The sequence below is a fragment of the Lissotriton helveticus genome, chromosome 8 (assembly GCF_964261635.1).
Source record: "Lissotriton helveticus chromosome 8, aLisHel1.1, whole genome shotgun sequence".
Taxonomy (NCBI): Eukaryota; Metazoa; Chordata; class Amphibia; order Caudata; family Salamandridae; genus Lissotriton; species Lissotriton helveticus.
This window is the reverse complement of record NC_136069.1, coordinates 1,069,045,903-1,069,063,371: the sequence shown is the minus strand read 5'-3', so window position 1 is coordinate 1,069,063,371 and position 17,469 is coordinate 1,069,045,903. Positions and strand designations below refer to the sequence as shown.

Below are 17,469 nucleotides of genomic sequence, written 5' to 3'. Positions count from 1 at the left end.
AATAAAAGCGAATCTATTGGCATTTCAACACTGGTTTGTTTTTCTAATATGTTCCGGTTGCTTGGCTACACTTATGCTGTTGCTACTTTGACTTTAAAGTCTGCCTCGTGCTGAATATGTATAGTAGGTATGAAAATGTCAGAACGCGGCCTCGTATCAAGGGGGCACATTTGACTGAAGTCATTGTAGGAATAAGGTGACCTAGTGCTCTGAACCTTAACTGTAATATTGAGTGTCTTCATACTGACATTATGAAGGGTACTGTGCCCCAGGCTTACTTGTTTACCAAGATATTTGAAGTTTCTCATAGAAATCTGTATGCTTTAAAATGTTCCTAATGTACACCCCCTTAGGTCCTGAAAGCGACGTTGTACTTTTTTCATTTCAAGAAAATATGAACCATACGTGCATATTCTGTAGACTGCGACAAAAAACAGTGGCGTAGTATGAGTCCCAGGGGCCATAATGGAGGCACAGAAAATGGCCCCTTTTACGCCACCATCGGGTAGGAAGAGATAGCAGCAATCAGCGAGCAGTGGGAACTTCACACCCCTGGGCCCCGGTGCCACTGCACCTGCTTTACCAATGAGAGCTGCGCCCTTGACTCGCGTGCGTGTCCATCGCGATGTCACACAAATCATGATCGATATCCGTTGTCCTTGAAGTACAGGAAGCGAGGCCCGGAAATCGAATTGGCCAGCTCAGAATATGCAAATGGAGGTACACTTACTTTGAGGCTGCCTTTGTGAACGGGAGCTTGACCGCCCCTGAACTTATGTTTTTTACTACACTTTTGAACCCCGCGTTTCAACTCGGCAAAACCTGGACCTTGCACGCTTGCATTTGTTTGCTGGTTGTACTGCAGGCGCCACGTGCCAGCCTGCTTCAGGATGTTCAAGTTGAAAGTGGCACACAGGAAGGATGTATGATCAGGGAAGGGTCACATATTAATACACAGTTGCCAAAGCCCAAGTTACTTCATAGTGTCGGATTGTGCTCTAGTGATTTTAATAACCTATCCAATAACCAGAAAGTACAAATCAAGGAAACGTTTCTCCAGGGGTGAACCAGCCCTGATAACCAGGGCACCAGACCCACACACCCTCAACAAGTGAAGATCATACGTCCAAGGCTCGTTCAACGGCGTGTCCGAACTCCCACTGATTGCACCCTATAAGGTCAGGAAATGTGAAGGTTTCCTAATGGCGTCAAAGTGCAGAGGCTGGGGGGGGAACAGAGTGCGGGAGAGGGAACCGGGTCATTGCACATGGAGAGCTCTTCAGCATTCTAGAGGTGGGGGTGGGCAGAGACAGCAACTTAAAGGACGATCATTTGAATACATTTTTTACAAATATTTTAAAACCGTGAGCATAGTGTAACCTCTGCTGAGGTGTTATTCCTCGTCATTTTTGAGAAACCTAAACAGAAGTGTGTTAATGGGAGGCTTTCACACATCTAGCCCCTACAAGATAGAGAGAGTGGGAGCTGTGAAACTTTCTGTAGTTGACTGAGGTTCTGAGTTCGCATTGTGAACGTTAGAGTTTGTTCAATAACATTTCTTAAATGTAATGTCTCCTGGCCTGAAGAAGCACTATCTTTTAAAGAGAGGCCATTTGACCAGAGAATACAGGGGAAATTGTGTCGAGTTTCATGGTGCCGTAGATCAGTCTGGTTGACCCAAGTAGAACAGCTTTCATTGTGGGCAGTGTGGGAGGGAGGGAGGTAGGTTAAGACAGATATTTCCTAGTCGATGCGGGGAAAGTTTTGGGGCCTGGGTGGTGCAAGATCCTCCTTGATCTTGGTAGTCTAAACTGATGGTGTTTAGGCAGCTCCTCTGCAGTGTAGATTCAAGTTCAGTTTGTCCAGCGTGATTCCAAAGGATGTGCAAGAGGGTTTTCAGCACAACGTTGTGATCCGCAACGTTCAGCATAGCAGTTCAGGTTTCACGTGTAATGCAGAATCTGATTGTAAGTTAATTGATGTTAAGGAAAATAAGCTATATCCTTACAAGGTGTGTTTTCTAGGAATGGAACACCAAAAACAGGGCAATTGGTTATTTTTTTCCCATGGTCTGCATTTGTACTCTTCATACTCTGCCTTACTGTGCCCAGTTATGTGGAGATGGGGCTTCACCATACATCGGTGAGGCCCTGGGCCAGGATGTCTAGAAGGGCAAGTCTGATTTATTACTCCTTCGGTTTGGCTACCATCTCTGTCTGTTGTTGCATACATGGAAGCGAATCAGGAAGGGTGAACAGATAGCTATGGGTGTAAGTGAAGACAGAGGTCAAGGGAAGCACTGGAGGGACAGAGTATGTGAGGAAAAGGTCTTTTTGGGCACATTGTGGAGCTTCTAGAAAAGGTTAGCTTCAGTTAGCCAGAAGATATGGATCCGTCATATCTGTTAGATTCCTGCGGTCGACAGAGGACTCTATCAAGTGTCTTTTGCACTTTTGGTGTGATATATTCGTCTTTGGGAGGCTTTGCTTGGAGTCCTACCCTCCCCAGTAGGATATATATAACCCTTAGTTCACAATGTGTTTAGAATGGGTTGAAGCAGTTTTGATTGACTGATATAAAGTAAATACTCATGTACAATATTTTAAAATTCTGGATTCTAGAACCGCTGTATTTGGCCTGTTCGCCAAATGTCACTCCTTCTTGGCGCCAACTCGTTTGCCTTAACGTGTTCCAATATCAACATCAGCAGACGTTATGCTTACACTCTGATTTATATAGGGGAAACTAGACTCATTACTGTACCTTGTAAGGATATTGGAAGTCACTTTAGCTTCCATGACCACGTAATTGTACAAGGCCATAGACTGACTGCCTTCATATGGTCATGGACCACTGAGCTGCTTTACTTTATCCTTGTAATGTATACAGTCATGTGTACATCATTCAATGTAATCAGTAGGCAAAAGCAAACTTTGCTACTGGACTCTATGGTTTGATGGACTGTAAGTGGGTGCTTACCGCCAACTATAGGAGACCAGTGGAATTGTAGCTTCTCGCATAGCCCTATTCGCTTGTAATAAGTTAGTATAAGAGAGTGGTGGTGTCAGTTTCTTATTAAAGATGCCGCCGGATGTCATATCGTCTATAATGAGAAAATAGGGTAGGTCTCATTACAGGCCTACAATACTCTCCCCACTGTGTATGAAAGAACGATTCATAAAGGGGGTGGTGATGGACAGAGCATCTGAATTAAGCAGAACACTCCTACCCAGTTAAGAGATCAGGGCTTGATCCATCACCGTTTTTTAGCTCACTGTCCCTGGCCCAATGCATCATGGGAACAGGGCAGACCAAACTACCAAGCCAATTCTTTACTGGAAAGGAAACAAGCTTACGGGGACCGGTTTCTGGCATTACAGCCGTCTTCGGCCCGGCTTGCTTGTTTCCTTTCCAGTAAAGAATTGGCTTGGTAGTTTGGTCTGCCCTGTTCCCATGATGCACTGGGCCAGGGTTAGACTAATTTGCATGTAGCCAGGTTCTGAACTGGGATGGTGCAGTGAGCTAAAAAACGGTGATGGATCAAGCCCTGATCTTTTGACTGGGTAGGAGTGTTCTGCTTAATTCAGATACTCTGTCCATCACCACCCCCTTTTATGAATCGTTTTGGCCACCACAAGTGTGGAAGGGTATACTCAGATGTGAGTCCCTTGCTCACTGCACCATCAGGATTCAAGCAAGCCGGGCCGAAGACGGCTGTGATGCCAGAAACCGGTCCCCGGAAGCTTGTTTCCTTTCCAGTAAAGAATTGGCTTGGTAGTTTGGTCTGCCCTGTTCCCATGATGCACTGGGCCAGGGTCAGACTAATTTGCATGTAGCCAGGTTCTGAACTGGGATGGTGCAGTGAGCTAAAAAACGGTGATGGATCAAGCCCTGATCTTTTGACTGGGTAGGAGTGTTCTGCTTAATTCAGATACTCTGTCCATCACCACCCCCTTTTATGAATCGTTTTGGCCACCACAAGTGTGGAAGGGTATACTCAGATGTGAGTCCCTTGCTCACTGCACCATCAGGATTCAAGCAAGCCGGGCCGAAGACGGCTGTGATGCCAGAAACCGGTCCCCGGAAGCTTGTTTCCTTTCCAGTAAAGAATTGGCTTGGTAGTTTGGTCTGCCCTGTTCCCATGATGCACTGGGCCAGGGTCAGACTAATTTGCATGTAGCCAGGTTCTGAACTGGGATGGTGCAGTGAGCTAAAAAACGGTGATGGATCAAGCCCTGATCTTTTGACTGGGTAGGAGTGTTCTGCTTAATTCAGATACTCTGTCCATCACCATCCCCTTTTATGAATCGTTTTGGCCACCACAAGTGTGGAAGGGTATACTCAGATGGGAGTCCCTTGCTCACTGCACCATCAGGATTCAAGCAAGCCGGGCCGAAGACGGCTGTCATGCCAGAAACCGGTCCCTGGAAGCTTGTTTCCTTTCCAGTAAAGAATTGGCTTGGTAGTTTGGTCTGCCCTGTTCCCATGATGCACTGGGCCAGGGTCAGACTAATTTGCATGTAGCCAGGTTCTGAACTGGGATGGTGCAGTGAGCTAAAAAACGGTGATGGATCAAGCCCTGATCTTTTGACTGGGTAGGAGTGTTCTGCTTAATTCAGATACTCCGTCCATCACCACCCCCTTTTATGAATCGTGTATGAAAGAACAGCATGCAAACACAGTGGTTTTTTTTAATAGAAGATTTTCGGTTGTAAAGAGATGCTTCCTAACTCCTCAGGTCTCCTCTTTAGATCCTAGCATGCATAACTTATACACTTCACATGTTAGAACACAAACCTCACGGTGATGGGATAAAAAAAAAAAAACCATAATTAATGACCTTTTTTTCCCGATGGTCCATCTACTAAATTAGCCTCCCTTTCTCGCACCAGCTCGCTGAACCAGCCCAGCACACTTTCTCTTTACTCCTTTATTGCAGTAGGACGGCCATTCCGCTGCCAAGGTTTATGCACCCAGCACAAAATAAGTTTAAATACTGGCATGGTGGGCTCAGCCTTTTATGTCATTTTCTGGTGAATGGGTTTTGAGTCTTCTCATAGTAAATACTCACTTACATTTCAGTTTAATGAGCATCTATTTAAATAGGTCATAAGACCCACCTCTTGTTTTTCACTTTTTGATTAGTGGAACGGGGGGGGGGGGTGTCTGTATGCCTTAGGAGGAGGACGACAGATGTTGGATAAAGCATCCGAGATCTGTTCAGTGGGGAGAGTATGGCCTGTAGAGCAACAGCAACAGGTTTGTCGGAGACAGTTGAGACTTGAGCACTGCTGTCAAATGGAGGAGAGGGGTCGTCGGGGCTTTAAGGGGGTGAGCATGGCCCAGTAAGGCCGAAAGGATTGTGTGTGGAGCGAAACCGATAGAATGTATGAGAGCAGAGCATGAGTTGGGAGGGCTCTCTGGAAGTTGAGTGAAGTGCTGCAGTGTAGAGGACATATGGGTGTGTAGGGTGATGAAGTGAAGAGAGTCTGTGTCTTTTTGTTTTGGGCATTGCAGAACAAATGTCATCGAACTGAGGGTGTGGGGAAATGCCAATAACTGAGCTCAGGCAGAAGAAAGCCCAGGAATGTAGAAAAGAGAAAGATTTTGTGGCGAGAGTAAAGAGGGAGAGCGGCAGAACTGTAATGACAAAGAAAGAAACAGAGGAGACAAATTATGTAAGGAGAAAGATGGAGAGAAATTGGAGAAACTATTGAAAGAGGGTGGAGAGAGGGAAACAGGAAAAAAAAAGGGACCGATAATTATAGCTAACAGCTGAGCTGTAACTGGCACTATCAGAGATGAATTCACGGGCAGCTGCAGACGCCCTGTGATGTCATCACAGGCCTAGAAACTCGGCTGACTTCAATGCAAGAGTTTACTTGGATCGTCATTGCTGCCCTTGGGTTGTGTCACTTACCCTCTCAGTGCTTCAAGCCCCAAGCATGGCTCTTTAGCCAGCATCACTTGGCACGTTTGGTATTTAAACTTAAATTGATGCGAAGAAAAGTGAAACTACAAGTCCCAGAGAAATATGGGATGTTGGTTAAAGAGCCAGATCAAGCTGATGGTGTCACTCATATGGCCACTTGGCTTTTAAAAGTGAATGATAGAGAGGATTTCACATTACGTGACGTAGAAGCACCACGTATGTTTAGAATTCACCTTGAATAGACAGACTGCACCATAGAGAACTTGGAAGGGAATTGGTGCAAGGGGGTGGAGATGCAGTAGGAAGGAGGAAATATACGAAAGAGCATAGGAAGGAGGAAGAAAACTAGAGAAGCACATGAATGTGGGAAGAGGATAAATACATCTTATGTGGTGAAGTGGAAACAGAGAGAGAAGATTGAGGCAAAAGGAAGTATCATGGAGGAGAAAACTAGCGACTGTGGCAGGCAAAGAGTGAGTAAATGAATGAATAGAGAGAAAGCTGGGGCATCGAAGCAGAAGAGGGTTTGAGGTGGACAGCTTAACTCTCCTGCTCCGAGCTGCTCTTCTCCTGTGTCCGCTGCGCTCCCGACTGACATGCAGGGGGACAGAGCTCGGGGTCATCTGCAGTACTGGTGACAGGCTCCCAGTTGTTGGTCTAGGGCCATGATTCTTGCTTAGGGTGCGAGAGGTCCCGGGTTCAAAGCCCGGACGAGCCCCATTTTCCTCTTTGCTCTGCCCCCCTTCACCGACGGTCGTCCCAGGCTGTCCTCGCCAGCCCCAGACACAGGTCCCTAGCCCCTTCTTCCCCCTCACTTCCCCCCCCACGACGCGGACGCGAGGCCCGCAATTTCACTCTCCAACGGAGGTAAGGGATCATTTACGCCTCCCCCCTGAGCCCCGTCCTCGGTACATCCGAGTCGACAGGGTTCCGTGGTTTTACCAAGGGGGAGTCCTCTGATCCAAGTTTGTTGTTGTGGGGTCTCGAGGCGTTTTTCGTTCGGGGGTTAAGGCGGCGAGTAATGGCGCATTGTGAGGGGATTGGTTGTGTAACAGGGGCGACCAGTTGAAAGGCGAGGCAGTGGCGGGGATCGTCGTGTGGGTCCGCCGCCACGGGCCACTTTAAAATATATTTAGCAAACAAGGTGTTGCGTCTTAGGACGACACGCGTCCAGTCGTAGTTGACTGTAGGGCGATGTTTTAGTGGCCGGGATCGTCGGGTGTGCCGCAATGTGATTACCGTGTGGGGCCTGCCACAGTCACCGGCTTCAAATATAAATGTTGATGAGATGTTTTAATGGCGGGGATCGTCGTGTGCATCTAAATATATCGATGCTGAGCACCGTGTGGGTCCTGCCGCCGCCACCGGCTTCGAATGTGATAGGTTGAAACACGCGAGCGGTCGCTATTGTATGTGGGGAGTTCTCTGTGGCCTGGGTCGTCGGGTGGGCCGCATGCTGATCGCCGTGTTGGGCACGCCGCCGTCACCAACTTTAGATATGGCGGGTTGAGGCGCGAGACCAGTCACAATGGTTTACCCGCCGTGTTGGGCACGCCGCCGCCACCAACTTTAAATATGGTGGTGTTGAGGCGCGCGATCAGTCACAATGGTTTACCCGCCGTGTGGGGCCCGCCGCCGCCATCAACTTTAAATATGGTGGTGTTGATGCGCGCGACCAGTCGGAATGGTTTGCCCGGCCTTGATCAATTATAGGGCGATTTTCTATGCGCTGATCACCGTGTGAGTCCGCCGCCACTGGCTGCAAATACAATGGTGTTGCTGCCGCCACCAACTTTAAAAATGGCGGTGTTAATGCGCGTGACCAGTCGGATTGGTTTGACCCGCCTTGATCAACGGTAGGGCGATTTACAAATGCGCTGATCACCGTGTGGGTCCACCGCCACTGGCTGCAATTGAGGGGCCAGCCTCGTCGGGCAGTCACGGGCGGCGAGGCAACCCCCCTGGGTGTGCCGTAACAATTTACGACCGGGCTGCTGCTGCTGCCGGAGGACGGAGATGTCTACTCGGGACAACGGGGTTTAAAGGCAGCTTCGTCGGTGGGCGGGCTGCTTCGTCGGTTGGCGGGATGCAGGGCCGGGGTGTGCGCCACCAGGTATTTCGATCCCTCGATGGTCACACATCCTGCAAGGGCATTAGCAATTTTATAGTGCACGAGAGGAATGTGTTCAATGAGTATAGTTATGGGGGTTAAATGATTGATGGGAGCAGTAGCGAATACGTTAGGTTCAAAGGTCAAGAGGACAGTGAAGGTTACTGTCTGTTACTGCCCCCCCCCCCCATGCAGCAGAAATACCGGTTGTAAGTCGCTGGGAAACAAGCCGATGCCACGAAACATGATGTGCTCTGAGGGATGTTATGTAATGATTTAAAAAAAAAAACAAAAAAAAACGTGTATTTCATGTTACATGTCATAATTGCGTGTTCCCCCAATTTCAGGCAACTAAAGATAGCGGCATAATCCGACGGGAGTACGTGCACCCCCGCCCCCCCCCCCCCAAGCGGAAGGTAAGAGCTACACGTGGGGGTTGGCCATTGAAGGGGTAGGGATAATACATCCGAAGGGGCCGGTGTTCATGGTCCGGTCCTTTTGGTCAGGGGTGACGGGGGTCCCGGCCGGGGACTGGTGCTTTAGGCCTGGTCCCACAGGGGCCAGCTACCGGAAAAACGGGGTAGGGCTAATGAAAATGGTGTTTATATCAACATATACAGGGCCGTGGTAACCGACAGGCATCGCGGCGACGTATCAAAGAACAGCGTGGCCCCCTCTCTGTTTTAACAGTTCAAAAACTCAAGTAAGTACTAAAAGGATGATGAGAATGCAATTTGAGCGAGGTGGAGGATACATATGTGGGATAGGTCCAGTAGTCACAACGTTTTTCTTGCAGGAAGTGGCCTGACGATGGCAGAAATAAGAGCAGTTGGTGTAGGAGCAGGCACGGCGGTGACAGAAGCTCAAGCGGCGCACGCGGCGATCTTCCTGCAGCTAGTCGAGACAAACGGTGTGGCATGGGCTACCAATTTACTGAAGGGCAGCACGGCGAACCCATGTGTGAACAATGACATTATTGCAGTCGAAGACGAGGACACTAGTGGTGCTGGACACGTTAGAGCGTCCAAAAGAGCTAAGGTGCCCACAAACAAAGACTTTCCGCCACCTCCAAAAAAGAAGGGCACTGTTAATGCCGCAGTCGCAGTGGTACATGACGTCCCACGCACTTCGGATTTGACGGACAGGGTCCAGGAGTTTCCTGGCCCATCAATGGTGCCTGCTAACAGGCACACGGCAGTGGAATACGCTACCAGAAGCGATCTGGGTAAGATGATGTCCACACTGGAAATATTCATGAAAGAGATGAGGGAAAGTGTGATGCCAGGGCCCAGCGGTGGGGCACGACCATCCAATGTGTGGGGAGCCGGTGCCGTTGACAATGGCACATCGGGAGATACTGGGAGAGGGCAAGAGGGTACCGACTTATCCAGCATTCCACCCGCACCTCCGGGGACCGGTTCAGCATCCCCTGTTGACCCCCCGGGACCGCACAGTACGCCAGCGACACCGGCAGTGCCCGCAGCCAACAAGCCCGATAGCCCCATCCCCAGAGGCGCCAGCGCCCTTGTCCAACATAGCGAAGCCGGCTCCCATGCTACCAGCACCTTCCCCAGCGTTGTCAGGCGAGGAAGATATGCAATTCGACGCCCCCTTACTATCAGGCAGATCTTGCTTATCTTGGGAGGTCCCGCAGGCAGCAAAGGAATTAATTTGGAGGCGGGAATTTATAGATATTTTCTCTTTACTGATGCTGGGTCAGCAAGGGGCAGACGCACGCAAGGCAGGTGTGAAGGAAGACGAAAAGAAAGTGAGATTCCAGCCGTGGCCAGAGAAGAGCATCGATAACTGGTCGCAGGCCTTCGCTATACTGTCCTCGGTCATTATGGAAAAGTTTAGCGACTAAGGACCAGGGCTGGTACTGTATGGGAGGCTCATTCATAACGAGGCAAAAAAGTGGGGAGGGGTAGGCTGGTTGGAATACGATAGAGAGTTCAGGAAGAAAATGTCCAGATCTCCCAAGATGCGTTGGGACCATAAAGAGGTCCAGCTATGGATGGACCATATGGGGTCCAGGGCGCTCCAAGGGGTTATGACGAACAGCAAGGCGCAGGATACCTTAACAGCGCATAGTGACAAAGGCAGCTCCACGGCACAGCCGGAACAGAGGACGCCGCCCTTTCGAGGGGGCTACAAGGGGAGAGGTCAAAAAAGGGGAAGCGGGAAGCATTCACAAGGGTCATCTCCAGGGTCATGTAGGTTATTCAACGGTGGACACTGCCACTGGGGGAGTTCCTGCAGATTCACGCATACGTGCAGTAATTGCGGAGGGCAGCACCAGGCGGGAGCATGTAGGTCTAACAAAGCACAAAGGCAAGGTAGCTATCACGGTGGTAGGGGTGGGTCGTGGCAGAACAAGTAACCCACCCGCAGCCCTATCGAGCTCAAACTCCACCCCCCTGACCCCCCCCCCCCCCGCCCCCCCCCCAGCATCCTGCGGCTTAACAAATCATCCCCTGCCTGTACTTCCCCAGAGTTGCTGCCAGATCTGCCAGAGTTGGGCGCAGTGAAAGGGCCCTCACCGATTAAACTGGAGCGATTGGTGCCATTGCTGAACAAATACCCCAACAAAATTGATGGGAGATTGCTCCTGGGGGGTTTTGCTGAGGGCTTCATTATCCCATACATAGGAGCTCCTGCCGCCAGAGATGCAGACAATTTGAAATCGGCTAGGGACAATCCGGGAGTAGTGAGAGCCAAAGTGGGTAAGGAACTCGAACTGGGGAGGGTTGCTGGCCCATTCCCGCTACCGCCATTAGCCAACTTTGTGGTATCCCCGCTGGGGATAGTACCTAAGAAAGAGCCTGGATCATTTAGGCTGATCTACCACTTGTCATACCCGGAGGGAGAGTCAGTTCATCACAATCTGGAAGAAGGGGTATGCTCTGTCTCGTATTGTTCATTTGATGTGGCCATTGACCTCGTGCGCAGAGCCGGGAAAGGGGCCTGGTTAGCAAAAGCGGATATTGAGTCTGCTTTCCGACTCCTGCCAGTGCACCCCAGCAGCCAGAACCTACTGGGCTTCAGGCTGGGCAATGAGTACTATTACGACAGATGCATGCCCATGGGTTGCTCCATTTCCTGCGCTTTCTTTGAAGCCTTCAGCACATTTTTACAGTGGGTACTACAAGGCGTGGAGGGTGTCCTAGGCGTCACCCATTACCTGGATGACTTCCTGTTTGTAGGCAAGGCAGAGTCAGACGAGTGTGCAGAGGCATTGGCAAAATTTCAAATTATGACTAAGTATCTGGGAGTGCCACTGGCTCCTGGGAAGACCGTGGGTCCAGCGCAGGCTTTAGTCTTCTTAGGGATAGAAATTGACACATTAACAGGTGAGGCCAGGCTCCCAGCAGACAAGGTCAATGAACTAGCGGCCCAGATCAAGCAGGTGCTAGGGCAGGACAAGGTGTCATTGGACGACATCCAAAGCCTACATGGGAGATTAAGCTTCGCTACAAAAGTGATACCAGCGGGCAGGGCTTTCGCGCGCAGGTTGGCCAGGACAGCAGCGAAGATCAGGCGCAAACACCACCAAGTGAGGTTGAGCTTTGGGGTTAAAGAAGACCTAAGGGTGTGGGGGGACTTCCTCGAGCATTTCAATGGATCAGTGATATGGAGGGATCCCTGGACCAGAAGCCAGGAACTGACGTTGTTTACTGACGCGTCAGGCAGGGACGGCTTTGGGGCAATCCTAGACAGAGATTGGTGCGCGGCAGGATGCTCCCAATGCTTGGAGGAAGAAAAAGATTACCTCTAACATAACAGTTTTGGAACTATTCCCGATTGTGGTGGCTTTCCACCTTTGGCCTGCCTTACTGTCTGCGAAAAGAGTGGTCCTATGGTCGGACAACATGGCGGTAGTCCAAGCCATCAATACCCAGTCGGCCTCTTGTGCACTTGTGTTATGTTTACTAAGGGAATTGGTAAAAGTGTGTTTATACAACAATGTGGAAGGCAAAGCTAAGCACATCCCGGGAGCTCTAAACACGGCTGCTGACGCACTTTCCCGTTTCCATTGGCAGCGGTTTCGAGAGGCGTGGCCAAGGGCGAGGGAAGAGATGACGCCTTTCCCGGCTCGGCTATGGCACCTGCTGCGGTGGCGTTGCGCATCAGAGAACTAGGCGAGATGTCAGTGGCACCTAGAACGATGAGGAGATACCAAACTTGTGTGAAGACATTCTGCGAGGTCATGGGCCCTTGGGAGCGGGAGGAGTCTAGACAGGTTGAAAAAGTGCAGGCATTCATGGTCTGGGCGAGGGATGAAGGGAAGAGCCACTCCTGGATAGCGGGGCATTTGTCTGCCATCGGACACCATGCTCGTTTGGAAGGTCAGAAGGACCCCACGACAGCATGTACAACCAGGGCGGCACTCAAAGGATGGGCGAGAGTGATGCCCCGAGTGGCTGACCAGAGGGCCCCCATTGATTATGACACACTGAAGAGCATGATAGACGCCCTACCTACAGTCACACACTCCGCTTATGAGTCTGCACTCTTTGCAGCAACGTTTAGCCTAGCATTCTTTGGAGCCTTTAGGATTGGGGAACTAGTGGCAAGGTCCAAAAAAGAGCATAACACCAGGGCCATATCGGTTAAGGACGTCCGCACAACTGCGGAGTCAGTTGAGATCTTTCTACATTCATCAAAGACAGACCAGTCAGGCAAGGGTAGGAACATCACATTACAGTGATTGGGGAATGACAGTTACTGCCCGGTGGCTCTGTTGGCCACTTTCCTGCCCCATCGCCCACAGACAGACGGCCTGCTACTTATCCACTCTGATGGTTCCCCGGTCACCAAGTACCAGGTGGAGCATGTGATGCAGGGGTGTCTATTCCTGGCAGGATACACCATAGAAGGGGCCAAGTTTAGCACACACTCCTTTAGGATAGGCGCAGCCACAACGGCTTTTAGGGCAGGCCTCCCTGCAGAAACTATAAAAAAGTGGGTCGTTGGGAATCCAACTGCTACAGGAGGTATGTCAGACCTTTTGGCATTATACTCCCGGTGAGCACACAGTTGGTCAATGACGTGTAAATAATATATATAACGATTAGTCATGACATGAGTAATATGGTGGTTCACTTTCAGTAAGCCACGAGGTGTGTGTTGTTTGCAGTGCTTTTAATGTGTCAATAAAATACATTTGCCAACATACTGTGTTTTATTACAGGGTCAGAGGTATGGGTGATGGGGCACTCCTACGTCACGAGACTGGCGAGATGGGTGAATGCCAACACATGGAAGCACGGGTTTAACAACACCAACATATCATGGTTCGGCTTCCCTGGGATGCACTGGGCCGCACTGATAGGGACGCTGCGTAGATTACTGAGGGAACACAGGCAGAAGCCAAGCATCCTGGTGGTGCACCTGGGGGGGAACGACCTGGTGTCATTAGGCAAAAGGCGTTTGTTAGATACAATGCGGAAAGATTTAAGCATCCTGAGCAGCGAATTGGGGCAGTGCAACATATACTGGTCAGAAATTTCCACAAGACCTCTTTGGCACGGCGCAATATCGCAGGAGGCATTAGAAGTCACCCGCAGGCGCGTCAACGCAGCGATGCGCAAATTCAGCAAACAGAGAGGCATAGGCTTCATCAGGCATGGCTTGCTGCATGCCAAATCTATTGGATGCTGGGAATCCGATGGGGTGCACTTGTCCAAAGTGGGGATGGCAATTTTCCTATTGGACTTGGGGGAGGCGCTAGAAACAGCCGGATGCAGATAAAAGCTAACTAAAAGGCTAGGTGGTGGGGGCTCTGGGCGCAGCGGGTGCCACGCCCAGGGCTGTGGAAAAAGTACTAGGCGACCCCCATGCAGGACAGGCGCAGGAACAGGACCTGAAGCCACAGTGCGAGAGGCACAATACTGAGTCATACATAAGCCGAGGGGCCCTTCTTGGGGACTTGGTTCTACGGCACCCCGTTAGTCCTTAGGGCGGTTGTAAGCCTGAGCAACCGGGGGTTTGCTAATAACGCCCCTCCTGGCTGGGCAAGGTGTGAGTTAACTCTCCCTGGTCCAGAGGGGGGGGGGGGGCAGGTGGACGATAGGTCCATCGGGGGAAGGCTTGCCTCCCAGGTTCGACACATGGCCAGGGCCACTAGTGTCTGCTTCATTGGCTCTACTTCAGGCGCCCTGCAACAAGGGGTTGCGGGGTGGGGGGTCGCCTGTCAGTTAACCCGCTCTGTTATTTGTATCACAAATAAGCCTGCAACTTCTTATTCCCAACATACTTGTCTGTGTATCATTTGGGCGGTGAGGGTTGTGGGACAAGGGTACCGATGCCACTACTATGTCTATGCCCAAGTTGTTGTGCCTTCAAGCCCTGATAGGCCCATGTTCTCGTCAACCATGTCTGACCGTCACACGTTTCTGCAGCCATTTTAAATCCCTTCTTGAGCCTTGCATTTCAGAAAAGGGAGTATTTTTTTTAAAGTACCTGGTTATAACTGCCTTGTCCCGTTCATCATAGTGTCACTCAGTGTCACACGTAAGGCATTGCAGCGTCACGCATAAGCACACTGCAAGTGCGGTCATGTCGCAAACTCAGGAGCTTTCATATTGCAGTCTGCACATATACTGTATATCTCCATGGAGATCTTTGAATGAAATATTCCCTAAAGCGTTTACCTGTTTAAAGCATTTTCTTTTGTCTTCCCTAAATGTTTAGGAGCCCATATGGCGAGGCCTTTTGAGCACCTATTTGAATTAATTGTCACACACATTTAAGCTTGCTTTTCTTGCACTTTTTTCTAAAGGTGCGCAATCGTTTTCTGCACACAAGCCACACGTGTGCGTTGTTGTGGGTACTAAACGCATGCCACGTATTTCATGGTTGATGTTTCACATGTTTACGTGTTTACGAAAAATGGCAACTACGCATTGTAAACACGTTGGCCTCTTATGTCTAATGACAAACTTGTGTGTTTTTATTTTTCAGCTCAAGTCTAATCCTAATGATCAAGAAGAGAAGGAAGCGACGTCGCAGTTGACGAAATCTGATGAAATGCAGCGCCTACGCTCACAGGCTCTCGCTGCGTACAGTCAACATGATTACCAATCGGCTGAAACTTTCCTCAGCATTGCCATTGAGGTAAACTCTAGCCGGTGATTGCGTTCTAGTTTCAAAAAGTCATTGGGAGTATGCCATGATATTTAATATTGGAGTTGTGTACATTGTTATTGTAAAGAGTCTGTTTATTTGGGCAGTGATATCTCTAAATCGGGCATTGAAATGATAATGTAAAGCACAAATATTGCAGTATGAAATGGATACTTAAAGCTCTGTTTTCACTGTGTTAGAGTACTAGAAGCAGCTCCTGATATGTGGCAAAATGGTTTATTTTTCTTGAGCATGTTACGTTGTGTTATTCGTGCAGATTCACACTGGCATCAACTTTTCAGAAAGCATCAATTATTTCAAGATGACACTCCACAGCCCTCGAAAATTCTACTCGCCAACTTGCTGTGAATCAATTGTTATGGTCTGGCTTGACATTGCAGCAGTTGCCACACAATTATGTGAGCATCACTGGATAGGAGCTATGGCTCCGCCCACATGTTGAGTGCCAGACGTAGGTGTTTTGATTGGGCAGAAGTTGTGTGCTTCCACAGGAAAGTGCTTGCCCTCCACAAAGCTGTGTCAATTGTGATGAGTTTGAACTACTTTCAGGGGCACACACACACACACACACACACATAACATTGTAATGCTATTAAGGTGTCTTAAATAACTAGATAATTTAGGGGTTTTTCTCTGGCAGTAGCACAGGTTGAACAGGGCAATCATCAACCCACATAGTTTTTTAGGTCTGGCTTGTAAGTACATTCATTAGCATTACCTATTGGCTTTGCCAATGCTTGTCTTTTTTCAGAGTGCGACAGTTTTCAGTTACACTGGCCCTGCCTGGGAAGGGAGCCAAACCTGCCTAAACCACCACATTGCTTATAGCCGCCCTGCCACACTGAGACATTTTAACCCCTTCATGCTGGTGACGAACCCCAGCCGTCACGCTCCACGGTGCTCGTGTGCTGATGACGGCTGGGGTTCGTCACGGCCCCGCCCTGTTCGTTCGGCGGCCGCACACGGGGGGAATCGCGGCCGCACGGAAGGGGTTAAGGCATGGAGGTCCAATTGCCCAGGACTCCCACCTTCAAAGGGGTCTTCTGGGAAAGTGACCTTTTTTTCCCTCCCCTCAATTTCTGTATCTCTGCCTCTCTGCCTTTCTATTTATGTCTCTAACCCTCTTTTTACACAGTGGTCCAGCTCCAATACATATTTTAGCTGTTTTTATGTGGCCCGTTCTTCTGAAAGTTTCCTCTGACCCTGACATAGCGCTACAGAACTATGAGCTTGCGTGTACTGTGCACTCCAAATATTTGTGTCTGCCGCCTTCCTCTATGTATTGTGGTTGCTCGTTATTCAGGTCCGGTCAAATGAAGTTCTTTGCAAAAGCAAAAATGAATTGTAAAAAGAAGAACCTTCTATGCACACATGTGCACTTCCATTTCAACATTGTTCTCTATCTGCAAACTACCAGTCTGGGACTCCCAAGTTGGCGCAGAAATGGAACCGCGTAGTTTTTAGCATAGATTTTTTCTGCAGCGTAGCTAACTAAAGATTTTTCTTGTAGGGCCAGGGCAGCTGAAAAAGTAATAATGACTCTCAATCATCAGGCATGCCTTGCATAAAAACACATCCAGAGCACTATTAAAGCCCTCTTAAAGAGTGGTTTAAGTTATTCACCCCTTTATTCAATCAAGTAGAAAGCTCAGGCAGTGTGGCGAACCCTTAAAACGTTTCTTGCTAATCTATGTATTCAAGAAGGTTCGATTCAAGATCTAGAAGTTGCTCTCTGACTGACCTGCAAAGTATTAGCAAAATGAATACCTCACTACTTGTATGCTATGCTGTTTGGTAAATCTTGCAGTTTTCACAGATTTCTTGTTTGTTTCGTTAAAGAGAAGGTCCCCAGTTCTGGAGTCGAATGCATCACAGTTAAGAGTAGCTAAGTAAGTCCCTGGACCCGCAGGCAAGCCGTAATCATTTAGAAAAGAACAACTTTGTAGCATCCCTTTAAAGGTTTGATATCTTCATTCTTGAAGTGCCTCCCAGTGAGGCACATACTTCAGTGTTCTTCAGGGATGTTCCTTTATGGAAAGATGTGTTTCCAAACCCTCTGTAGTAAACATAAAACAGGAAATGTGCTTTAGAACATAAATGTGTCATAACCCCAGTCACAGGGCCACAAGGCAAGCAGGGGTAACTGGGACCAACCGTGGGGGTTGAGGCTTTTTACTCCTGATGTCCTGTGGCCCGACCTACCATGGATCCTGAGCAACTGGACCAAGTATCCCTTCCGCACTTGACTGTCCGTGGTAGCACGGGTCGAGCAGTCCAAGGC

The 17,469-nt window shown here is 49.3% G+C and overlaps 1 protein-coding gene across 1 annotated transcript in view; it reads left to right on the top strand.

Annotated features, from left to right (window-relative positions):
- DNAJC3 (DnaJ heat shock protein family (Hsp40) member C3) overlaps positions 1-17,469 on the top strand; it is a 264,365-nt gene that overhangs the window by 66,684 nt on the left and 180,212 nt on the right. The window contains exon 5 of the mRNA XM_078657961.1: positions 15,006-15,158. Coding sequence (XP_078514087.1) covers positions 15,006-15,158 — 153 coding nt within the window. The remainder of the gene's footprint in view (positions 1-15,005; positions 15,159-17,469) is intronic.